This window comes from Medicago truncatula, chromosome 7 (genome assembly GCF_003473485.1).
Source record: "Medicago truncatula cultivar Jemalong A17 chromosome 7, MtrunA17r5.0-ANR, whole genome shotgun sequence".
Lineage (NCBI taxonomy): Eukaryota > Viridiplantae > Streptophyta > Magnoliopsida > Fabales > Fabaceae > Medicago > Medicago truncatula.
Window position 1 is genome coordinate 38,718,866 of NC_053048.1, and position 27,014 is coordinate 38,745,879.

General features: G+C 33.4%; 2 protein-coding genes and 1 pseudogene across 2 annotated transcripts; 2 read left to right on the forward strand and 1 right to left on the reverse strand.

Moving 5' to 3' along the window:
• Positions 1 to 544: 544 nt before the first annotated feature.
• Positions 545 to 10,920, forward strand: LOC11436253 (acyltransferase-like protein At3g26840, chloroplastic; annotated as a pseudogene).
• Positions 10,921 to 12,113: 1,193 nt separating this feature from the next.
• LOC11438979 (acyltransferase-like protein At3g26840, chloroplastic) lies at positions 12,114 to 22,183 on the forward strand. The gene is made up of 14 exons (XM_003624388.4): positions 12,114 to 12,750; positions 15,136 to 15,187; positions 15,364 to 15,419; positions 15,725 to 15,883; positions 16,130 to 16,234; positions 17,403 to 17,509; positions 17,702 to 17,823; positions 19,202 to 19,310; positions 19,463 to 19,593; positions 19,751 to 20,120; positions 20,796 to 20,909; positions 21,092 to 21,177; positions 21,417 to 21,526; positions 21,633 to 22,183. The coding sequence occupies exons 1-14, from the start codon at positions 12,369 to 12,371 to the stop codon at positions 21,821 to 21,823; spliced, it is 2,094 nt and encodes a 697-aa protein (XP_003624436.1). The 5' UTR covers positions 12,114 to 12,368; the 3' UTR covers positions 21,824 to 22,183.
• A 2,196-nt stretch (positions 22,184 to 24,379) lies between these two features.
• LOC11440030 (zinc finger protein KNUCKLES) lies at positions 24,380 to 24,946 on the reverse strand. The gene has a single exon (XM_003624389.1). The coding sequence runs from the start codon at positions 24,944 to 24,946 to the stop codon at positions 24,380 to 24,382; it is 567 nt and encodes a 188-aa protein (XP_003624437.1).
• Positions 24,947 to 27,014: the final 2,068 nt, after the last annotated feature.

A 27,014-nucleotide genomic window follows, 5' to 3' on the forward strand; every position in this document is an offset into this window, starting at 1 on the left:
ATTTAAAAATCTTTAAATTATTTTGGGATCTACAAATGATGATGCTATGCTCACGGGACAATTAAATGTGCTTTTTGTACTAATGAAAAGAAAGAAACAATACAACATGAGCACGACACACAGATTTGGTACTAGTTCATCGGATAGTACCCACGTCCTGAAGACTCCTCCTACACCACTCAAACATGCAATACAAACTCATTCATCATGTCATGTGTGATTTTTCTAGTCACATAATTTATTTGTGAATTTAATCTATATACTTTGTTAGAGTACAATTATTTTATCCATATATTTAATAATGTGTTGTCACATGAAAACACATTATTGAATGTATGTGTAAAATAATTATATACTTATAGAGTATACTAATTAAACTCTTTATTTGTTAGCTACATATTGAGGTTTATAATTCTGTTAATTAATCATTGAATTCCAAAACATTTTCACAACCATTAATTATATCCGGTTTGTGTTTTGGATCTTGCACTACTAGCTAGCTAGTGATAACTAAGAACGCAACACTTCAGAGTTTCCAACAGCCATGGTTGCCGCTAGAGCTTGTTTCTTCCCAAGTGTTTTCTCTCCACTCTTCCGCTGCGAGCCCCCGTCTCAGGCATTGAAACTGAAGTCTAGCAGTATCCTGAGCATTGCCCCCGCTCGCTTCGCCATGTTTGTTGATTGAGTTTCGGTAAGGGATGAAAGTAAGGAGGAGAAGGAGAAGGAGAAGCAGAGACGGAGCGGTTGGGAAGAATACTTTGAGCAAGCGAAAGAGTTGATTGAAGAGGACGGTGGACCGCCACGGTGGTTTTCGCCGTTGGAGTGCAGTTCACAGTGGGACAATTCTCCTCTCATACTCTTCTTGCCTGGTGAATCCTTCTTTCATTATTATAGAAATGTTCACTTCTTACATTTTTTTAAAATAAACTTAATTCAAATGCTAAAATATTGGAACATTCTTCATTCACATTTTAAGATAGTCATTGTTGAATATTCAAAACCAATAAATAATAAATTAATGCAATACCTCATACTAATAAAACAAAATTATATATGTTATTTTTTTAGTTGAACCAAGACATGCAATCAAAGAAATGAATTGATCAACCCCCAGCTATGTTGACACCACCAACTCTTTCATATATCCCTACAAAAATAAACTTATAATTTGTAGCACGCTTGAAATATATTATTAACAAAGAAAGAGAATATTTTTTTTACAAATGTGGAGTATTAGAAACAAACTAATAGTTCATGAACCTACCTCAACAAATAAAAATATGAAACTTGTTAGATTAGATGTCATAATAGAAGTTTGAATTATAATCCCTTTATATATGTGTGAATTTTAAAGATTATTCCGTATTTCATATGTAAAAAGAAACAAACAAATAAATTGGGCCGTGGACCCTCTTTTGCGTAGAAAAAAAAAAAAAAACAAATAAGCTCTTCTTCGTTCCCTACAAAAAATGCTTTTCTTCATAGAAAATCAAACAAGCACAAAAGAGTATTAGAAAAACACAAATAAAGTGGGATTTTTTTTGGGAACTCAAACAAACAAAAATAGAAACAAACAAATAAACAAAAATATCAGGCGTGTTTGTATTTTTCCTTCAAACTTTGCAAGGATAGTCTAGTTTTGTTTAGGAAGAATTTCATTGCATTTCATTAGTTAAAATGTGCCAAATACATGAGGGTGCATCATCTATAATATAGGAGCTATGATTTAATGGGACAATCTCAGTTAACTTGTGTGCGATCCCATTAACTTGCCTCCTATTGAATTCGACATGATAGTTCTGAAAACTATTCTGTAACAATCGTCTACAAATAGAAATAATACAACCATACTCACTATTGTCATCTACATCAAAATTAACGTGATCAACAACTGTTTTAGAATCAAGGACAAAGTCCACATTGTCGAATTGAAGGTCTAACACCCATTGTAGAGCTGTGTATAAACCTATGACCTCCCCCCACATCAACGCATCACACAGGGGAGCAAACCAATCTGTTTTGGCCAACATAAATTCACCAGCATCATTCCTAATACACATTCCCAAGCCTACCTTGTTAAGTGATGGAGAGAAGGAGGCATCAATGTTACATTTATACCAGTGAGCTGCCTGCTTTTTCTATTTATCCTCTTCATGACTTATAGATGCTTGACACATCGTGTCTGTCTTTCCTTCACTTCGGAACCTGATTACTTGAGCCGCTCTCCAGTCTTCCAATAATTGAGTTTCACTACGAACAACTTGGGAACTTTGTTCATGCGGTTGTTACCAAAGATTCAAATTGCGGCTTTTCCAAAGAATTCACATTGTCGTAAAAAACATTTCGCTTTGACGGAGAAAGTTTCTGCAAAAGAGTGAAAATTAGTGCATTAATATTATAATCTTGACGCAACACCTAGATTATGGTATCCCACATATTCACACTACACCACGTCTGGACAGCTTTAGGACACTCTCCAAGGACATGAATGTTGTCCTCGTAATTACTATCACACGCAACACAATCAATTGGACAAGAGACTCCTTTACTACTAAGGCTGACATGTGTTGGAAAAAATCCTCGACACACACGGCAAATAAATTCTTAACATTAAGAGGTACTTTCAACTTCCAAATTAAATTCCACCGACCAGGTATATAAAGATGGGAAATAGGAGGACAAGTTGGTAGTCTCTGTCATGATTTTTGCTGCCATTCTTAGGGTTAGCGCCACTGCTCCCCTTGTGAGGGATTTTTCCATCCTTCGGTGAGAAATCTACTCTCCCCTATACATTTTTGTTGCTGCCTTGTGCTAATTTCTTCCGTGTTAATCTGTTTCATTGAGATAAAGGTGGTGCTAGTAGTTTTTACCTTTTCCAATTTCCGTCACTTAATTTACTCCAATTGTCGCCATTTATATTTCAATACAAGGTATTACTTTTTCATTGCATATCTTTTTGGAGATCACAACTTGTTAATGGTCTCTTTTCATTCAGTTGGTGGTGTTGTTGATTACAATTAATGGTGACAACTATGATTTACCTTTGTTTGATGGAATTGATGTGCCATGAGTCTGATAGGATGGAACTCTCGAGGTCTAGGGAACCTGAGCGTAGTTCCAAAACTAAAATATCTAGTCCGCTATTATAAGCTCGGTGCCTTATTTCTAAGTGAGACACTAGTCCACTGAAGAATTTCGTTATTTGCTTGGCTTTGATAATTGTTTATCTGTTGGTAGTAATCCTGGAGTGGTGGTCTAACACTATTTTGGTGAAGCTCTTTTAAATGCACTGATTTAAATTATTATGCTAGTCATATAACCGAGTCATTCGATTCAATCCGATTCTATCATGCGGTTCGACCAGTGACTCAATGGTTCGACCAATGACCCAGTGGCCCAGAACCTTAGCCGAGTCGATCACCGATCCGATTTTTAAAACTATGGTTGAGGTTGATGATATGCGCAAAGGAAAATATGGTTTCCTAGAGGGGGGAAGAAGGTGTGCTTCTTGAGATTTTTTTGCGGAGTTTAGCACAAAACACCTCGCTTCCATGGTGCATTCTAGGTGGTTTTAATGATATATTTGATGTCCGTGAGAAATGGGGGGTTCTGCAAGACCCCAGTGGCTTATCAGTGGTTTTAGACAAGCGATATATGATATGTGTATATGGAAGGATAAATGGATATTCTTCCATATACACATCAGCAAACCCAACATCAAAGACCGCTTGTCTAAAACCATTGATAAGCCATCGGAGTCTTGCAGAATATTCTGTTTTTCTCACGGGCATCTAATATATCATTTAAATTACCTAGAATGCACTGTAGAAGCGAGTTGTTTTGTGCTAAGCTCCGCAAAAAATCCTAAGAAGCATGTCTTCTTCCTCCTTATGGAAACCATAATAACTTGTAAATTACCACTTTCCATTGCACATATCATCAACCTCAACATTTATATGATTAGTAGAATAAGTTAAAACGGTGCAATTAAAAGAGCTTCGCCAAAACTGTGCTAAACCACCACTCCGACCATTACTACTAATGCATAAACAATTAACAAAACCAAGCAAATAACGGAATTCTTCAGTTCTATTGAAGTGGATTAGTGTCTCACTTAGAAATAAGGCATCTGGCTTATAATAGCGGACTATGTATCTTAATTTTGGAACTACGCTCAGGATCATTAGACCCCAACACTAACAAGCGGTGATCTCTAAAGAGATGTACGATGAAAAAGTAATACCTTGTATTATTGAAATATAATGATGGCAATTGGAAGAAATTAGGTGACGAACAATAGTTGGATCAGAAAAAGTAAACAACCAGCAGCCCCTTTATCTCTATAACACGGAATATCACGTAAGAAATTAGCACAAGCCAATGGCAAAAACGTACACGGGAGTAGATTTCTCACCAACAGAAGGCAAAATCCCTCACAAGGAGAGTGGCGGCGCTAACCCTAGGAGCGGCGGCAAGAATCATGACGGAGACTACCCGCGAGTCCTCCGATTTCTAAAAATCTTATTTTAATTGTTATTAACAACACTCTCTTTTGAGCACTCGCTTTTTATTGAGTGAAATTAATGTAGGACCCACACTTTGGAAATAGAACCCACATAAAGTGGGTGGGACATACATTAGTGAGTGCTAAAGAGAGTGCTCAAAAGAGAGTATACATTAATTTCATCCAATAAATAAGTGAGTGCTAGAGAGAGTGCTCAAAAGAGAGTGTTGTTAGCATTTCTATTTTATTATATGTCCATTTGAATAGTTGAATTTTGGGAATATAGTAGGTTTATAGGATTCACCGTGTGTTCCTTCATTTTATTTGATCATTTTTTTTTTGACAAAATTATTTGATCAATTTGTCAATTGTGCAAAACATATGAAAATAAATGGTTGGTTGTGGCCTCCTATGTAATATACACGAGGTCAAAAATATGATTTGTGTAAAATAAACAACAACATATATTTTATATGTGAGTCTTCCTATTATTTGATCTTCTACTTTTTCGGTAGACATAAAGTTTATAAAAGTGATCTATTGAATTAATGTTTTCACATCTTTTTGTAGATATGTTTAAGTTTTTTTTTAAACGCTAACATATTTAAGATGTTAAAGTAGGATTTTTTTCACAAAAAATTAATTTTTTTTTAACAAAGAACGAATTAATTATGAATTTATAAAGTGCAAAAAAATATAAAAAATAAAACAATGAAAATCTCTATCTAAAAATACATAGAGAGATATGCAAAGTTTCCTATCATTCTAACTAATCTCTTTCTATTTTGATTTTTGAACCAAAATGTACAAAATTGCAATTTTTTCACATGCATGTTTCGTTCCCTAATTTTTCTATAACATCGAAGATCCTTCACCACAAATTTGAAGTTGTTAAGGGGGGGGACAAATTAACTACGAATTATTTAAGAATTTCATAATTATGGGACAAAAATTGATAATTAATTTTTTGGAAAAGCTAAATTGCGCCTTTAAGACACATGTTAATGAATTTAATTTTAAAATTTGCAATAAATTAAATGTATAAAACTTAAAAGAATATTTCTACTTTTGGTTCCCTTAACAATGTCCTCTTAATTTTTCTCTATGGTGTGTGAGTTCAGCTCTATGTTGGTTGTGCACCATAGAGTTTCATTTGACCAGAGTATTTATTGATGTAATGTCATGCTATCAAGCAACAAGCTTACTAATAAATTTACTTCAATTGTTTGTATATTAAGTTATTGTTTGTATTCTAAAATTTACAGGGATTGATGGTGTTGGACTAGGACTTATTTCACATCAAAACAAACTTGGAAGGTTTGTCTTCTAGCTAGATGATTCTCTTATATAAACATTAACTCATGTAATTATGAAATCCTCTTTTTCTTCATTGAAGGATTTTTGATTTGTGGTGCTTGCATATTCCAGTCTCGGATCGAACACCATTTACAGGTTCTTTTTATCTGTACCTGTTTATATTATTTAGTGCTCGTTAACTCATTATGTTTCTGTTTTGTTAGTATATGCCAGCATGATTTATTGTTCTGTTTATTTCCCTATTGCAGACCTTGTGAAATTAGTTGAGAAAACAGTTAGGTCAGAATATGAACGTTCACCAAATAGGCCCATTTATCTTGTTGGAGAATCTTTAGGAGGGTGCCTCGCGCTGACTGTTACGGCTCGTAACCATGATATTGATCTTGTACTAATCTTGGCAAACCCAGGTAACATTTTAGCTTTTAGTGATGTAATTGAGATAAGATTTTACAGCTTTGTTGAAGAATAAATAAATTATGGAAATGGAGTAGTAAACATGTGTTTCATAGCTACAGCTTCGAGTGAAAATTCCTAAACAGTATTCAAGTTGATCTTTCTGTAACAATAAATTAGTTAAAGAGTCATGAAGTACCTGATCTGACCATGACCGTCCTATTTGGCAGCTACTTCTTACAGCGGGTCCCAGATGCAACTTCTAACACCATTGTTGGACGCTTTGCCTGACTCACTCTCTCCTGCCTTGCCTAATATTCACAGTTTAACAGCAGGTTTGTTCATCTTGCTTTGCTGTTTTTTTTTTTAAATATGAACTATATTCTCAAGATCCATGTCAGGTGTGCTTAGTCCAATTTCCATCTTTATAGCTCTTTATATCTTTAAAATGTTGAATATTATGCAAACAAGATATGCCATTTACTAAAACTGAAAGGTGGTAATTTGTTTAGAAAAGGGACTACTCTTGAAACATGTAACTTGATGCGGCCTGAGGACCAAGGGAAAGGTTTTATTTGTATTACAAGAAATTTTTCTTGAAACATGTTCTTTACTTCAGTCTGTTAATGGGAAACATCAATGGATTATATCTTGTTTAATATAAATTTCATATTATGTCTTTATCTTGTACAAAGAAAACACTTATGCCTTCAATTTTTCTTTTAACATTAGGTGGCCCTCTGAGGATCGTGTTGGATAGCACTGTGAAAGGACTTCCTCTACTAAATGCAGCAAGAGAGACAATAGAGGTCAGAGGATTTTATTACTTTCTCATCATCTATTCCTGTAAGGTTTTATTATTATTTTTATTCAAAAAAATAAAATTTCAATTGGAAGAGCTGTGTGTGAGTAATAAAATCTATTGTTAATTGAATTCTCAGGTTCTTGCAGACATATTACCGAAAGAAACACTTCTGTGGAAACTAAAGATGCTTAAGTCTGCTTCAGTGTATGCTAATTCACGACTATATGCTATCAAAGCTCAGACTTTGATACTTTGCATGTTCATTCTCCTTGGGATTGTACACCTTACATCAGTCACTATATGGAATCAAGTGTACATTGTTAACTTTTCGATGCCTATTCCCTTCACTTTAGAGAAGTGCTATTGAAAAATGAAATTGATAGAAAGAGTGCTAAAGTGAGAACAACCAATTTCATGAAAATTTATTACTTCTAAGCCTTTATCTTCATATACATACCATGTTTTCCTTTTCATACACACGATATTTTTTCCTTTTCAACATTCTGGAAGATGAAACCGAGTTATTTAATTTTCCTTTTAGTGGAAATGATCAGTTACTACCTAGCCGACAGGAAGGAGAAAGACTACATCAGTTACTGCCTAATTGTGAGCTCCGTAAATTTGATGTCAGCGGCCATTTCCTATTCCTGGTATTATTTTCTCCCTTTCTATTCTTCTTCTGGCATGATTTTTCTCGTGTTTCCATTCAAGAGTGCATCGTGATCATATTCATCTGATATAAAAATGATATCAAACCAGTAGGAAGTTAACTGAACCTAACATTGGGGACTTTGCAGGAAGACAGCATTGACCTGGTAATGGTAATCAAGGGAACTTCTTACTATCGCCGTGGCAATTATCATGATTATGCTTCAGATTTCATACCACCTACACCAGATGAAGCCAGGAAAGTAATAGAATCATACAGGTAAAACTGACTTAATAAAATAGCAAGAGAATCGTGAAAAATATGGAGAAGAAATGTTCTGAATGTGGTTGAGTGAGTACAGAACTCAGCCACCATGATATTTGTATACATTTCATAATTAATTACATGTTAAGTTTATAAGGAGAAGTAATACAAATCCAACTCCCTAAATACATGAATCTAAGACTTAAATGCTCCTATGATCACACTATTTCCAACAAGAGTTCATATTATATAAACAATGAAGACTCCAGGGAAAGCTCAACCTACAGCTACCATGACGAGTTGTGTGATTTTGATGTCTTGATAGCATTATATGCCTGTCAATTCATCTTTTTTCATTTTGTTAATTGAGTTGATTTGTAATCAGACTAATAACATTTAACAGCTCTAAATTATAATGCTTCCAGTTTGATTAACATCATCACTAGCTCGGTAATGCTTTCAACTTTGGAGGATGGAAAGATCGTAAAGGGCCTTGCTGGAATTCCTTCCGATGGGCCTGTTCTGTTCGTTGGGAACCACATTCTGCTAGGATTGGACATAGCTCCCTTTCTTTTTAGATTTTTTACAGATCGAGATATCGTTGTTCGAGCAATGGCACATCCCTTGTTTTTTAGGAGACAGAAAAATGGAAGACTGCCAGAAATATCTTCTTTTGACTCATTTAGAGTTATTGGTGTTTTTCCTGTAGCTGCATCTAACCTATTCAAGCTTTTATCTTCCAAATCACATGTGCTATTATTTCCTTGAGGGACACGCGAGGCTTTTCATAGGAAGGTAAGTCCTATAAGTAGGCTCTTCATTATGAAATTTATCTTTCTCATTCAATCCTGATCTGCTCTTTTGATTCCTTATAAAGTCTTTGACTTGTTCTTGGACATTCGAAACTAAAATCATACAGCTGGTTAGGATTTTTGAAAGCTTTTTTATTTTAATTATCGCATTTAATGTTGGGATTCCGGCGCTTATTTTTATGAGGTGTTGTCTCTGTCTTCATATTTATGATTTAAAATGTACTAGGTTTGTATAAATTCTTCATCATTGTGTGATAATTATCAGGGTGAAGAATACAAATTATTCTGGCCTGAACAATCTGAGTTTGTCAGGATGGCTGCCAGATTTGGAGCCAAAATCGTACCTTTTGGTTCTGTTGGAGAAGATGATCTTGGTCAGGTAGTTTTTATTATGAAAGGATTTAATTTTGGTTCTTGTAAATTGTCATGTAGAGTTTCTTATTGTATTGTGGACATTGGACAAGGCCGCAGTACGGTCCATTGCATTGGGTCAATATTGGCTACCATTTTTTATCAACTCTTTGAAAAAGTCACAGCTTTTCCTCTATCTTAGAAGAATCTAACTGAAACTATCAATAATTTATGTATTGTAACATTCACCATTTATTTATACCAATGTTGGAGATTAGCTATGACTGTAACAGAAATAGATAGCACAATGTATGCCTTGAATTTCTTTGGATGCTTTGAACCTAGATTTGAATATCACAATATCATGTCAAATTGTAATTTTCAGGTTGTGATTGATTATGATGACTTGGTGAAGATTCCTTATTTCAGATCTGAAATAGAAAGCCTTACAAATGAGGCTGTGCAGTTGAGGTATGTAAATTTGCTTTTTGTTGTTTCATACTAAACAGAACATTTTGTATATACATTTTTTTTCTTTTCCATCTTTTCTATATGTGATATATACATATGCATCATTTTTGTCTCTTATACATTGTGAAACTAGGGCTGGTGTTGACGGTGAGGTGGCAAATCAACAAGTGTATTTGCCTGGAATTTTGCCTAAAGTTCCGGGGCGGCTCTACTATTATTTTGGAAAACCAATTGAAACGGAAGGTATGACCAATGCATATTCCTCAACTTGAAATAGCCATGAAATCTGAGGGTAAAATTTGAGATATTGTTTGACAGGAAGGAAAAGGGAACTTAAGGATAGGGAGAAGTCTCAAGAATTATATTTTGAAGTGAAAGCTGAGGTTGAAAGATGTATCGCTTATTTGAAGGAGAAACGAGAAAGTGACCCCTACAGAAGTATACTGTCTCGGTTATTATACCAAGCTACACATGGTCCTGCATCCGACATTCCAACATTTGAAATATGATTGCACAGAAAATGGTAAAATTCTAATTCATCCTGAAAATTGTGGTTAGAGAGGCAAACCACATTAATTGTCAATAGTTTCAGTCACAAGCATTGTGTTTTGGCCAGAAGGCATGCTTGATTTCTCTAAGAATGCTGGACCATTATGCAATTTTTCCAAGTTAAATCATTAAGTGGAAAAAGAAAATAAAAGCGATTAGGAAAAAACAAAACTACCCTAGTTGTATGTATATTATCATTTGTGACTCATGGATCATGGCATCTTGAACATTGTACAGTGGGAGGAGGGAGGTATCAGTGTATCATTCAAAATGGCATGTTGCTTCATCATGTGTTAAGGCATTACATAAGAGATTCAAGATTGAGCGCCGTTGATTTTTGTCTATTTATTATGGTTGATGATTGATATAGTATACTTTTTTTCTATTTTTCTTTTTTGTGAGGTTCTCTCTTGTATAACCTCATTGTGAAGTACAAATCATTCATTCTAAATTATGTAAGTTGTTACCAGTGCAGGGTTCCGATATTTTATAGCTCTAACTCTTTAGGGTGAACAGCATCAAGGCTAGCAATAATATTTTAGATTTGGTTACTGTTGGACCTAGAACAATCGCCAGAGCAGTTGCCGGAGCTACCATCAGTTATCCAATCGCGATCATTGGAAACAGACAGTGCTGATCTGCCACCTTTGTCGGTCACAATCATTTGAGGAATAAGCTCTTTGTAATAAATAATTCCCTTAACTTCTATAATGCACAATCAAAAGTTATCTTGTCCCTCATATTCCAAACAAGTAAAATGACGCATGATATGTTAACTCTGTCGAGGGTTGCTTGTATGAACTATCCCTCATATTCCAAAGTCTTCATTCTTCTATTCTAAGACAATGTACTTCTCACTTTCTATTAACATCATTAGATGTTGCATCTCGTTTCTAGGGCCTCTCAAAGTTGGTCGACACATACTTAATTACTTATAAATTTGGGTGAGAGTGGTTAGGTTGATCTCATTTTTTGTCTCAAGGTGTAACGTGGTACGTTGTCACGTTAACGTTGCAGACATGTTAACGATCTAATAACCCTTCAAAGTATCAGCTAACACGTATGTTAAGTTCAAAAATTACTTTAACTATCCATCCCTTACCATCCTTTAATGATCATGCTCTAAGTTTGAATCGGTAACCACTCTTTTTAGTAACAGTTATTGTTGAACTATTAGATATCTTATACCATAGTGAAATTATATGTCTCTTGTTTCAACATATATACACCAGAAGTGTTTGGAATTCATTCCAAGATTCGTGTGGGAGTTTCAATATTAAAAATTGAATTACCTACAAAATTTTATTACCAGTGTTTTCCACAATTCTGATTTTAATTATTAAGAAGCACTCAATCATTTGCTCTCAAAATCACTTGACAAACGTTTATAAGAAAAACAAATCATTAACAAATGGATTAAGTAAATTATATTATGCCGCAAGCATAATTATTAATCAAGTTGCTGACTTATTGAAAATTGATTGGGAGATTACGAAGAGTGCGTCAAATTGTGATTTACTTATCCGTTAAAATGAGGTATTTTACCGGAAACACGCTCCAAGTAGTGGTGTATCTCGACAGGTTTGAACATATAATAGAGGAAGATGGAAAATCAACTAAAAGTTTTCTAAGGCAAAAGTCTTAATTAAGCTTAGTCCTTAATTAAGGTACCTTAACTCGCATGATCAATAGTTTTTGTTCGACATAGGCCAAAATTCTAATTACTTCATATCAAAACCAATATAAAATTTAGTTTCGCAATATTTTTTTGTTTGAGCGCATATTCAACCCAGTATTTAAATTTCATATTCAACCAATATAAAATGTAATTTTTTCTTCTTCTTTTGGTTAAACTAAAAATCATTGATCAACGAAGATTGAATTTGGCATAAAATTGAAATTGGAGCAGAAAAAATGTCTAATGATATAACACGTCTCTAATAGGAAAAAAAAGTGGCAACGCAGAGACATTAGGCAACGCACAACATAACAGCGGTAGATACTGGATACACGAATCCCGAATACTCACTCTCCTCCACCAACCACATTTTTATATTTCATTTCATCATTCAAAATTATAAAAACATTCTTTACTAGTATACACATTTTCATTTTCATTTTATTAATTGATCGTTGAATCAAAGTCCAAAACATTTATTACAGATACACTTCCTTTATAGCTAGCTAGCTAGCTAGCTGTTGGGACGATACGATCACTTTTCACTTCAGACCCGCCACAACCAATTCTCCTCCATGCCGTCCGCCGGTGCTTCTTTTTTCACCGGCGTTTCTTCACCTCTCTTCCGCCGCGACCCGCCACAGCTTCTCAGGAAACCTCGGATTCTGAGAATGGCCCCGCGCTTCGCCATATCAGTCGACCGAGTTCCGGCGACAATCGTAACGGAGGAGAAATTAACCATGACGGTGGCGAAACGAGAAGAGGAAATAAGTACGGTGGAGACAGAGAAGCGTTGGGAAGAGAATGAGGAGAAAGAGAGACGGACCGGTTGGAAGGAATATTTTGAGCATGCGAAGGAGTTTATCGGAGTTGCTGACGGTGGACCTCCGCGGTGGTTTTCGCCGTCGGAGTGTGGTTCGCGGTTGGATAATTCTCCTCTTATGCTCTTCTTACCGGGTTAGTTCTGTTTTACCGTTTAATTAATCTTAATTATTCTATTAATGAAATTTTTAATGCTCCCATTTCGTTTTCATCCTTTACATTTTGTTTTAGTTTTTGTTGTTGAATGTTCACCGTTATTCACACACGCGTTTTGTATTATAAGTTCACCCGGAAAGATATACGTTTACATTTTTAACTATTTTATTGTATGTTCTTGTAAAAATTATTGTTATTTGACCTTGAAATAAAAATGGTCCCTAGTTGAAATTTATAAAGTAAATTTATTTTTTCAAGACAATGTAGCTTAAAATTGTATTAATTTTTTTAATGAAATGTGAAGTTTTTTTTATTCAAATTCATTAAATTTTTTTTATAGAAATTTAAATTCATAGATATTATAGGTACACAATTCTCATCTTCGTTTGGTATTATCAAACTCTTAATCACTAGATTAAAGATTGAAAGTTTCTTATCACTTAAATCAATTCTTCGTCTCATGTTATCCTCGTAAGCATCAATGAAACATTTTTGAAAAACTGGATCAATTTAAATCGATCACTCTGATTAAAGTCAAATTTTTTTTGGTTACTATTAATTTTTTTTTGGTTACCACTGATTAAAGTCAAATACCAAAATTAATATAATTCAGATTTACCGTGAAGTGAACTAAGGTTTTTTTTGAATTATTGAATTAACCTAGTTCGGTAAATATCACTGACAATATGAACTGGAGAAATTTAATCTGAACTGGCACCTAATTTGTTTTTTTCCTTTAAAAGTACTTCCCTTTAATATCGCTTTATTGGACATGATTAAGACGACTACAAAAAGAGATGATGAAGAAAACACATCAAAGGCCATGAATTTCATATTTACGTATGCGAAAAGAAGCATAAATATCTTCATAGACCAGACGTTCACTAATGAGTATTATGGGTGTGTTTGGTAAAATTAGTTGTTGAAGTGACTATAAATATAAAATGACATAAAAGAACATGCTTGTTTAATTCTTTTAATATCATATATATAATTTTTATTACATAACGCATTTATTTTTAAATATTTAAATATATTTCAAATTATTTTCATCTCCAAAATAATAAATGTATTTATGAATTCAATCGAATTTTTTTATTTAACAATTTTTATTTTATTTTTATGAATTTTATTTAACTAAACTTGCTTCACTATTTATTATAAATTTTACATAAAATTATATATTATATCAATTATAAGCAAAGTAAAAAAAAAAAAAAAAAAATAAGTGGACAAGAAAATTTAAAAAGTCATACATGGTAAACATGGTTAGTTTAAGAAGATAGTGGGTAGTTTTTTTTTTTATTATAATAAAATAAAATAAAATTAAGAAAAGGTTAAAATGGTAAGAAAGTATAAAAAGCTACTTGGATTAGCTTCTTAAAAAATGCTATAAGCTAGTGAGAAAAGCTTTTTACCAAACACATTTCATTTTATCAAAACAAGCTTATAAGTTAGTCCAACAATCTATAAGCTAACTTTTTTGTGTTACCAAACACAGCCATAATATGAGATTTCATAAAAATAAATTTTATTGTATTGTTTGTCTCCCTTAATATAGTGAAGGTTACCCTTTGTCTTTTTGAAATGTGGAAAGGTTACTTTTGATCATCATTATTTTGATTTTAACTCGTGTATTTTGTTTTATGGAATTAAACCGTGTGTTACTACTAATCTATGTTGAAATTAGTCCTTGTATAATCCTTTTTCAAAGTACTAAAATCAACAATGTTACAAAAACTATTTCCAGTGATGATCAAAATAAAGACAACGAATATCAAAACTTTTGATATGTATTACAGACTAAAATGGCTAATGAACTAAGAACTCAAATCATAGAAGATATATATTCTTATGACTAAATAATAAGTCAAATATATGGTTATCAGCTTTGAAATATTGCTCTGTAAAGAAAAATAAACTTCGAAATATTGCTCCAAATTCCTTTAAAACTTTATGAAAGAAAATCGGTGTTTTTTAGTAACACATAGGTTCCTCCATTATAGGTAATCCTATTTGAGACGGGCCAGACCTTAAGAAAATAAGTTTTGATCTAAGGTAAATGTTACAAAAGTAGTTTGATTCTTTATATATATTTGTTTTCCACTGCATAGTTATGCTCCAGCCGAGTTGTTGCCATCTTGATCTTATGCAATGCTAGAAATTGTGTTCTAAGATTATAAGACGCCTCGGTTTCTGATAACAAATTATAAGTGATTGAAGCGTTAATTCTTGACCTTCCTTTACTGATTATTTAGGAGCCAAATCTAAAAAATAGAGTATCTATTGGTGTCATGGTATAAAGCAACAAGCTTACTAATTTTATTTTTTTTGTATGAATTGCTTGCATTCCAAACTTTACAGGGATTGATGGCTTGGGACTTGGACTTATTTCACATCATCAGAAACTGGGAAGGTTTGTGTTTATTTCATTTTATTTTAAGGCCTAACTTCACTCACCAATTTGACATTTGATTTGAGAAATATAGAACCTCCTATTTGACAAGTTTCTTCTAGCCAGATGATTCTCTTATTTGATCATTAACTCATGTAATTAAGGATGACTTTTTTGTTCCCTTTTCTTGATTGTAGGATTTTTGATGTGTGGTGCTTGCATATTCCAGTTGCGGATCGAACATCATTTACAGGTCTTTTTTTTTTCCCATTAGCTCAATACAATATTTAGTGCTCATGTTGAACTCCATCACACAGGAGAGGATTCTTTCCCGTGAGAGTCTCTCCAGCCAAATACTGGCCTTCAAAATAAATAAAAAAAGAGAGAGAAGAATTTTAATGGTTGTGATTAAAACTGGATGAAAAACCAGTGAAAAGTACACTGGATGGAATCCATTTCCCCTTCACACTATCTTCCTTGCATTTTAAAAAATTTGATTTCCTGTTTCAGTTGTGTATTCCAGCATAATTTATTGTTTTGTCTATTTCCCTGTTGCAGACCTTGTGAAATTAGTTGAGAGAACAGTTAGGTCAGAATATGAACGTTCACCAAATAGGCCCATATATCTTGTTGGAGAATCTTTAGGAGGGTGCCTTGCACTGGCTGTTGCAGCTCGTAACCGTGATATTGATCTTGTACTAATTTTGTCAAACCCAGGTAACTTTTTAGTTTTTAGTGATGTAGATAAGATTGACTGGTTCCAAAACTGATTATATTGTACAAGGTTTTTAAACTAAGGAAATTCACCACCATAAAAATGAATAAAGTTATTTGAACTTCAAGGAATCAGCTGCAGCCATATTGTATTATTTATTCAAGTTAATTTGCTATAACAGCACATCATTTGAAGTCTTAAAAGACGCACAAAGTACCTGATCTGACCATGACTATCTAATTTGGCAGCTACCTCATTCAGCAGGTCCCAGTTACAATTTGTAACACCATTGTTGGAAACTTTGCCTGACTCGCTCTCTCCTGCCTTGCCGAACATTCTCAGTTTGACAGCAGGTTTGTTTATATTGCTTTGCAGTTTTTGTTTATTTATATGAACTATTTTTCATGATCTGTGTCATGTGCGTTTGGGTCTAGTTTCCATCTTAAATTTTTTGTTTAGTATTATTTAGAAAACAACAAATGCATTAGATCGTTTACGTAAAACTGAAAAGCAGCAATTAGTTTAGAAAAGGGACTGCTCTTGAAACAAACAAGCTGATGCTGGGGACCTTGGGAAACGCTCCATTTGTAGGTTTTTTTTTTTTTTGAATCGGCAAATATTATTAAACGCCATCCCCGCAAGACGCAAGGTATGGACGAAACAAGATACAAATGGTGCCGCATATAGACGGTACACCATAACCACCTAAAAACACCCCTGAAGATAAACCCACCAAAACACATAACCACCTAAAACAAACTCCAAAAAAACAAGCACTGTAAACACGGTATCAACCACCGCCCATCGTCACTACTCACCCACAAAGAACACCCTCCAAATAAAACTCCCAGACCCCAACACCCAAGCTGAGCCACATTTCGAAGAGCACCTAACCGAAGGATCATGCACCTTCTGCTCCATTTGTAGGTTGTTTCTATGACCAGACAGTTGTCTTAATAATGAGCAACTTTAGCTTAGTCAATTGTAGTTTCTGGTTGTTTTCAATGCTTGAAATGATAGGCATAACCCCTTGTGTTCTTTACTTCTCTGTTAATAAGACATGTCAATGGATTATATGTTATTTACATGTAGTTCTAATACTATGTGCATGCATCCCTACTTTCATGGAATTCATCCATCATGGTTTACGTCTTATGAGATTGTTTTGGATCTAATTTTCTTCTGTTACCAATAAATGTTTCAAGCCTTTTGCCTGTCTCTGATTCTTTTTTGTCATTTTCCCTTTCTGCATTCTTTCCTATACAATATTTAAGTGACAACTAGTGAAACAAAACTTCCTTACTTTTGCTGCTTCTTCTCATATTTAATTTGTTCGTGAAACATAGTTTTTAAGTTCATTAAATTAGCAAGTACTTCATTTTCTTTAGGGACTTATGCTAAACTTTCCACTCCAGTATCCTCAAGCACTTGATAATTTTAAGTTAGAGTTTATTTATCATATTCTAGAGCTTGCATTCTGTCCTTTCTCATTTATGCCTTCAACTATTCTTGTGACATTAGGAGGGCCTCTGAGGCTGGTTTTGGATAACTTCGTGAAAGGACTTCCTCTACAAAATACAGCAAGAGAGCTAATTGGAGACTTTACTACTTTCTCATCATCTCTTCCTGTAAGTTTCAGAGTGGTGTGTGACTGTTAACTGTTTTTTATGCTTTGAGTATGTGAATCGTGTTAACTGGACTTTTGAAGAACATGGTTGGACGTGACTACATTTTCTTTTCTCTGGCTGGCTTATTGGTGCTTATTTGAACTTTCACTTCATTTATTTTCAATATTGAAAATCTGTTGATTGAATTCACAGGTTCTTGCAGACATATTACCAAAAGAAACACTTCTCTGGAAACTAAAGATGTCTAAGTCAGCATCTGAATATGCCAATTCACGTCTTTATGCTATCAAAGCTCAAACTTTGATACTCAGCAGGTTCATTCTCTTTGAAATTGTACATGTTACATCAGTCCTAATATGCATTCATGTATTTTTTTTTTATGTCTGCGCTTAGTTAGCAGAAATGCTTGTAGATGAAATGGAAAGAAAGATTGCTAAGTGCCAACAAACAATTTATTATAACTGCATTACTTCTATATCATGATCTTTATGATGGAAACCATTTCATCATAAGTAAGGAATGGGAAATTCTACTTGGTTTGTCATAATCTTGAAAGTGGCGGAATCAGTTTGCTGAAGAAACAAAACTACATTATGATGAACCAAATTGAATTTCCCATTCCTTACTGCAATTGCTTTTGCACAGTGTTTTAAAAACTGACTGACCGGTCCAACCGGGAACCGGACCTATTACTGGTTCGGTCAGTATATTAGACCCTCCATGCATTTAAACCGGCCAATATCTGGTTAGACCAGCCAGAATCAGGCCAGTTTGGTTCAACTTATCATTTGCACTATATTGTAATTATAAATCTAAAAAACCAATATGGTGGGTGCATGGTTCAAACCCGCATCCCACATATTCTGTGAATAGGCTTTCGCCACTAGGATACAGTTTTTTTTATTTGATTTGCATGCCTTTAAATAAATATAGTTGTTCAAGTTTTGATTTTTGAACACAACTTCACAGTTTTTTTTAATAATAACCATCACGTCTTTTTTTTTTTTTTCTTCCTGTAAACCCTCATGTCTTTTTGGATGTAATAAACGTTGAACTCGTATATATACAAATTGAATATTGAATAATAGGATGAATTTAAGAAGAAAAAACCTTCTGTTAGTTTTTTTTTTTTTTTTTTTTTTTGTGTTCTTTTAATTGATGAATGATGAAGTCATAAATAATATTTTTTCCTAAAATTTGTCTTACACAAACTTTTTATTTCTTTTATATCTAATTTGTTTCTTTTGTTGTACTATTTTATTTTGTGATGACTATATTTAGAACTTGAAGAATGAACTTGCGAATTATAATGATTTAAATAATACTATTGACATTTTTTAGGTGTCATATTTTTTTTAGAAAATTTTAAAGACTGGGTCATCCAGTTCAACCCAGTTTAATACATATACAAATTGTTATACAGAACGGGGTATGCGACCGAGTCATCCGGTTCAACCAGTGATCCCGTGGTTCGACCAATGACCCCATGACCTTGCCGGGTCAATGACCATTCCTGTTTTTAAAAACATTGCTTTTACGTAACCTAAATTTATTCATTAAGTTAATTTGAATGATGGAACTCCGTGATGGATAGTCTATTAGTCTTGCCAACTATCACATGCACACAACATGTTTTCTTTTTCAATTGTATGATTCCTGAAAAATAAATTTGTCTTATCATATGTCTTTCAGTGGAAATGATCAATTACTACCTAGCCAACAGGAAGGTGAAAGACTACATAAATTACTGCCTAATTGCGAGCTCCGTAAATTTGATGACAGTGGACATTTCCTACTACTGGTATTGTTTTCTCCATTTCTATTTAAATGCAGGCACATTTGTCTGTGTTAGCATTCAGGCATGCATCACCATATGATGAAAAATTGATATCAAATATCAGTTGCACGTTTTAACAGACCCTAACATGACGACACCTTGCTCACTGCTTGCAGGAAGGCAGCATTGACCTGGTAACCATCCTCAAGGGAGCTTCTTACTACCGCCGTGGCAAGTATCATGACTATGTTTCTGATTTCATACCGCCTACACCTTATGAAGCCAAAGAAGTAATAGAATCAAACAGGTAGAAAAATAACCTAAACCTTATCATGATGAGTTGCATGATATATTGATGACATAAAATATCTTTCAATTCATCTGTGTTTATTCTAAGTTAATTGAATTGTACTCTAATCAAACTAATAATTTACATTTTCCACCTTTAACTTGAAATACTCCAGATTGATTAATGCGGTCACAAGCGCTGTAATGCTTTCAACCTTGGAGGATGGAACGATTGTAAAGGGACTTGCTGGAATTCCTTCAGAGGGTCCTGTTTTGTTTGTTGGGTACCACATGTTGCTAGGATTGGAATTAGTTCCCTTGGTTTCTCGAATTTATAATGAAAGAAATATCCTTGTTAGAGGAATAGCACATCCTATGATGTTCAAGAGACAGAAAAATGGGAGTTTGCCAGAAATATCTTCTTTTGACACATTCAGAATTATGGGTGCTGTTCCTGTAGCACCAACTAACCTCTTTAAGCTTTTATCTTCCAAGTCACATGTCCTGTTATATCCTGGAGGGATGCGCGAGGCTCTTCATAGGAAGGTAAATTCCAATAAGTATGCTCTTTATTATGAGTTTTGTATTTCTCATGGAACCCAAGTTCGCTCAGTTGACTTCTATGTTCTGAGACTTGTCTTGGACAGTTGCACCTAAATGTAGTCAGCTGGGTTAGGAATTTTTGAATGATCGTGTGAAATTTATATGAATTTGGCGAGTTATCAGTTATAACTATTGATTTTATAATTCATTTAGGACAAAATATAAGAAATGGCATAAAATGTCAATGGTCTTGCAAATGCTGGAGAGCAAGAATATTACTTTCCAGCATAATCATAAAACTAAACAAATTAGTTGACTGTGAGAAGGTATTTAGTATATTGGAATTATCATGCTGGGTCTTTTAAGATTTCTGCATCAAAGCCTTGGTATTTAATAGCATAATGTTGGAAGTTAGAGCACTTTTTTCGGGCAGAGTCTGATGGATCTGGATTATGACATATCTGTGGTTTGGGGTGACATATAAGATACCGGGAATAGCTGTGGTTTAAAAAAAGAAAGTGAGGCATAAAAAATGAAAGCAGATGACATTGTTTAGTTAACACATTAAGTGTGGCCATTTTAATACTTGGTTATTTTTAAGGTGCACATTATCTCTGTCTTTATTTTAAATGCACTACCAGGGTCATTTAACATCTCGACCATCATAATAATTTTCAGGGTGAAGAATACAAATTATTCTGGCCTGAACAATCTGAGTTTATCAGAATGGCAGCAAGATTTGGAGCCAAAATCGTACCTTTTGGTGCTGTTGGAGAAGATGATCTTGGCCAAGTAAGTTTCACCCTTTACTCAGCTAATCCTTTTCCTCTACTAAGTTATTGTTTCTGAAAATACTTCCATTGAAGAAAAAATGTGAAAATGTTCATCTTTGAATTTCATTTTCACAAGATCTGCAGATGCCTTGAATCTGGATTTGAATACCATAATAACAGCATAGCACATTGATTTTTCAGGTTGTGATTGATTATGATGACTTGGTGAAGATTCCTTACTTTAAGTCTGAAATAGAAAAACTTACAAACGAGGCTATGCAGTTGAGGTATCTAAATTTTCTTTTGTTGATTCATACTATTTATTTTTATAACTTGTTAATTCATACAAAATTGTCAAAGCAACCAAAATTACCAAATCATGAAACAAGTGTTTCGTATTTTTTTTTTTTTGAAATGGCATAACATTTCGCATCTACATTTCTACTTTTCTTCTTTTCCATTTTGTTAATGTGTCATGCTCCATACACATGCTTTATTTTTTTCCCGTGTATATTGTGAAATCTAGGACTGGTGCTAGTGGTGAGGTGGCAAATCAACAAGTGCATATGCCTGGAATTTTGCCTAAAGTTCCAGGCCGGTTCTACTATTATTTTGGAAAACCAATTGAAACAGCAGGTATGTCCTTGTCCGTGCTTATATATTTCACTGCTAGGAATACTCATGAAATGTGGTTGTAAAGTTTGTTTTGCCAACAACAATTTATTGGGATATTGTTTAACAGGAAGGAAACAGGAACTTAAAGACAGAGAGAACTCTCAAGAATTATATCTTGAAGTGCAATCTGAGGTTGAGAGATGTATTGCTTATTTAAAAGAGAAACGAGAAAGCGATCCTTACAGAAGTATAGTGTCTCGGTTATTCTACCAAGCTACACATGGTTTTACATCTGATATTCCAACATTTGAAATTTGATTGGTTTGTACAAAAATTGGTAATTTTATAATTTTGATCAAGAAAGTTCCCTAGGTAGAAAGGCAAACTTTGTATTTGCCCATAGTTTTTAGGCATTGGTTTTGCCCTGAAGGCATGATAGCTCATAGAAGGTTGGATCATTGTGCAGTTCTTCCTATAGGTTAAATTAAAAAGCAGCAAATGCAAAAAATGAATGATTGGGAAAGAAACATAACTGCTGAAGTTGTATGTAAATTTTTGTCATTTTTTATTCTTGGACCATGGAATCTTGAAGCATGTAAAGTTGGAGGGAGGTATCAGTGTATCATTCCCTAATACCATAGTGAAATTATATATGTCTCTAGTCTCTTGACACATATACACCAGAAGTATTTGGAATTAATTCAAGACTTCCTATCATTGGTTTTTAGTCTGGATGATTAATGTTTGAGTTGAAAAGCATGAAACTCCCAAAGAAACCTATATGGATATTTCGTCACTGTTTTTTTTGCCATTTCTCGAACTCAGACCAACATTTGGGAAATCAATTTTTAATATGGAAACTAGTCTTCTTAAGCTTCATTTAATTCAATTCTCGTTTGAATTCATGGAATTTTTTTAATATTTTAAGAAATCGTTGAAAACTCAGTCCATAATGATTTTCCAAAACTTTTAGTCACTCTTTCTAGTTATTTATGTTTGTACAAAATTAGTTCCAGACTGGTAGATGATTCTGAAAGCAGACATCTGGGGGATCATTATTTTGCTAAAATAATTGGCTAAACAATAAAATTCAAACTTGACCTGCATGTAATTATTTGTGATTCTGTTATAAATTAATCATTGCTTGTATGAAACATAATTTATGACCTAAAACTAGAATGAGACAACCGTTTCTGAAAGCAGACAAACATTGCTTGTTGAGTGATCATTTAGATCATTTGGTCATTCCAACATAGAATTGAGACAACCATGAGCCTTTTAAATGGACCAACACATGAATAAAAGCTCAAATTTAAAATTCCTCACAGGACGAGATTACTCCATGAATAGTTACGTTGCTTGAGTTTTAAATTTTGTACAAAGATAAATAATACAAGAAAGAGTGACCAATTTTAAATTTTATATTTGATATTTTTTTTTTAAATTGTGCTTAATTTTTTTTTAGTCTTAACTTTTTGATTCTTGACAGAAGGGTGTAATTCAATATATGAATTGTGCATTATCTCTATGAACTTAAGCTCAGTTGATAGCGATGATGCATAATATATGCAATGTTTAAAATTTATTTTCATATCACTGGTTTATTGGTTTTTTATAGGGTCATTATTGTGCATTTTCTTTCGTGGGTGTGTATATGAATTATATTTGTTTTTGAATGTTAAAAATCACTTAAATTAAACACGCTTAGTAAAATTAACTGGCAAGTGTACTTATAGAAGTGTTATTCTTCTCTATATGAAGAAGTTGTAGAGATTAAATATTTTTAGGATATTAAGGTTTGTACATATAACGTGTGACTTGTTTGATAGCAAGGATTAAGCTGGAATAAAGTTGAGTCCCAAAGAAAAGCTAGAATATGTCGTTTCGAAATAACATTGTTATCTAGCTATTTATAGTATCTTCTCCATTGCACAAAAATGAAATACGTTGAGAAGGTCCTTCTTTAGGCTTCAACAATAACAAAACTAAAAAATAGCATAAAGATCAAAATACCAAAGGTCTCATCACATTCACTTTCTGAGTAGGAAACCACTTGATGATTTGAAACCGTGGGCTTCATCTTGTCATAATCACATCATATGTTTTATATTAAAATTTGATTACCAATTTTTATGCCAAAATGGAAATTAATTACTATAGGTTGAGAAGAGAGACAAGTGAATATTCATTGATTAACTCAACTTAAGTCTATCCCATCAAAATCAATCAACCAAACAAATGGATGGACGTTCAACATTTGTTTTTATGATTAAAGTGATTGATGGTTCATGTGAAATGAGAATAATTGACAGACACTATAGTACGATTCCAAATCAAATGGAGTACATGTAGTAAATGCAAAATTTCTTTTAACTACCAACAAAATGGTCACACAAAAAGTTATTTACCTCTTTACCATTACCAACAAAGTTTCTCATAATGAATACTAGAGATAAAAATTCTTGTGTTTAAATGCATCAGTTAACATAACTAACTTAACGTGGTGGAAGTAAAGAAACATGAACAACAAAGAAAGATAAACAAAATGACATTAACATGAACAGAAAATTAAGGTTAAAACAAAATCTGGTAACATACAGCATAAGATTTGAACCGAACAGTTCAACACTTAAAGAACAAAATTAAACCCTAAGATTCCTTTCATCATAATCCATAACAGAAAAGAGAGAGAGAGAAAACCCTCTCTATTTCCAACAAGTTTCTCATAGTACTAACCACTAATTATACCCCAAAACCTAAAATTAATAAAGACCCATAAAACAAACATAACAGAAAAGGATAATGTTTTTTTTTTTTTTTTGTAGTAAAAAAAAAAAACCAAAAGACAAAAACCTTAAAAAAATGAAAACTTTTTCAAAGGTGAAGAGTGAGATCAAGATTGACATGGTCAGAAGCATCAACAAACTGAGGAGAAGTAGAAGCAGAAGCAGCATTGTTGGAGAAAACATAGTGAGGAGTGGAAGATGAAGCACCAAAACCAGAAGCATAACCATTGCAAGGAACCATAGGATGAAAAGTGTTTGTTGCTGCTTCAACATGATGTTGTTGTGGTGTTTGAAACTGTATAGGTTCCATTTGTTGCCAATAAGGGTAATGATGAAAGAAACCACCTTGTTCATGTTGTTCAGAAACATATGACTGTGGTGGTGGTGAAAAAGGAACAACGTTGTTGTTGTTGTTGGTGGTGTTGAGGTTGATGGTTTTTGATCTAGCAGCAGCTCTTTCTTGTTTGTGAGCATTTTGGTGACCACCAAGAGCTTGAGAAGTGTAGAATTTTCGGTGACAATATTGACACTGAAAAATTCTTGAAGGTTGTTGTGGCTGTGATGATCTTCTGGTTGTTCTTGGTGGTGGTGGTGATGGTGATGATGAAGTTTGTTGTTTCATGAGGAACTCATAAATGGCTGAAGGGTCTGCCATGTTCAGAGAGTGTTTCTGATTCTGAGTTTGTGTAGTGAAAGAAACAAAGGGTTTTTTCTCTGAGCAAAACAAATGCAGAAGAAAATAAAATAATAGCAGAGAGTAGTGGTAAGGTTTTGTTTGTTATATAGTATGATTAGGTTTTGTGGAAAATTACTGATTTGCCTACCCTTTTTGGATATACATCAATTCTTATTGTTAATAATATTGTCCCTTTTTCTCGGACAGAATCTTTTTTGAAATGGTGATATTGATATAACACACTTCTTTTCTTTCATTGTGGGAAAATAACAAATGTACTATTACTAGAATTGGTTGGTTTATTTAGTTGACATATATAGGAATAAAATATAAAACGCTATTGAAAGATATATCAATGATTGATAAAAAATGGGAAAAATATTTAGCCCCAAAAATTCGTTTAGTGGAAAAGTTGTAACATTGTTTAAATTTGTTACTCTTAAGGTTAATGGACAAAGGGTTAAAATTTCCATTTAGCGGCTTAATTTGTTGTTTGTTTACACTTCATTCATGTATAATTTTCTATGATTAAATCCTTTCATATTGAAAACACCACTATATTTATTTGCAAAGACCGTTAACCAAAGTTTCCAACTAATTATAACTACATATGTTAATTAAAGACAAAAAATGTTTGCGAATTAATGTTTAAATTTAAGTACCTATTATTATGTCATTGCCAATATAAAAAAAAAGATACTGAAAAGTAATAAAAAAAAAAAAAATGTTTGTAGTAGCTATGGCTTTAGTGAGGTGGTAGTACATAATGAATAACACATAAGAAGTGTTGGTTTAAAGAACAAGTTAAACTAATTAATATAAATTGAAGAGTTGAATGGATTAAACAAACTGAAGCTACAAAGTATGTTGTATGAACTATAAAGTATGGATTATGTGGGAAGTGAAACATAGTATATAGCTGGAGGGTAGAATGGAGAATAAAAATGAAAAGGAATAGAAGTACGTGACGTGAGTGAAATGAAGAATGAATAGGACAAGAAGAAGTGGGAGCACTCACACTCACACTCAATAGCATATAGTACAACAACAAACACACACACTCTCCCTACCCTAATGGCTAATACTACGTTGCATTTGCATATTTGTGCCTCTCTGAATCTGACACCACAAATATGCGCACACAACACTGCCAACTCATATTTTCTTTAGTTTTTGTCTTATTCTCTCATTGTGTGACAATAAACCAAAACAAAACGGTTAAGGTTAGCATATATATATCAACCTTAAGGTATGTACCTTACTTGCTAGTTGCTATTCTCTCTATGTAGGGTTAGGGCCCACGTAATATATATCAGACAGACACATTGTTTGTTTGTTACATATTCAATGCGAGAGTATCAATTATCCTCTTTGTTTTTGAGTTCAAAAGATTATGGAACCAAACGGATAAGAGAAAAAAAAAAAACATGAAATGAAACTAACAAATAGTTAAGAATAAAGATAATCCCTAGCTTGAAAATGTAATGTTGATGTGAAGTGAAATAAGATTTCCATTATAGAAAGAATGATGAACAAAAATTTAATTGAAAAATTCAAAATGTTCAGTTTACCGTTATCTGCCAACTGTCTGCTCTCACTCTTCCACAAATAGGAATGGAAAGTTCCATTTTCAAAAAACCATGTCACAGGTTGGGAATTAAGGAATGGGTTGTTGTGAATTATTGTAGTACAAAAAATGGGCAAAATTTAAGTTATTTCCCTACAAAAATTTATTCATATATTTAGTCCTTTATAAGAATATTTTTAATGGAAAAAACTCATTTTTATTTTTGAGAAATGATATTTGTACAACCACTTTGTGACAATCTTTTGATAACTTTTGCTCTCATACTCACATTATACTCTTATTTTCTCTCTTCCTTTTTCTCTCTCCATTGTTTTTGACCAATGAAAAGAGAGAGAAAAAAAGAAGTTGTCACGTAACCGCAAAAAACTGCACTTGATTCGGATGAATTCAGATGACTTTTGCACTGAACTGCGCGGTTTGGTTTGATTTGCGGTTTGCATCTTAGCAACCAAACCAAAC

Coding starts and splice junctions, on each gene's coding strand:
- LOC11438979 (XM_003624388.4), top strand. CDS start 12,369: ATGCCGTCCGCCGGTGCTTCTTTTTTCACCGGCGTTTCTTCACCTCTC. Junction 15,884..16,129: donor ACTAATTTTGTCAAACCCAG/GTAACTTTTTAG, acceptor CTAATTTGGCAG/CTACCTCATTCAGCAGGTCC. Junction 19,594..19,750: donor GAAGTAATAGAATCAAACAG/GTAGAAAAATAA, acceptor GAAATACTCCAG/ATTGATTAATGCGGTCACAA.
- LOC11440030 (XM_003624389.1), bottom strand. CDS start 24,946: ATGGCAGACCCTTCAGCCATTTATGAGTTCCTCATGAAACAACAAACT.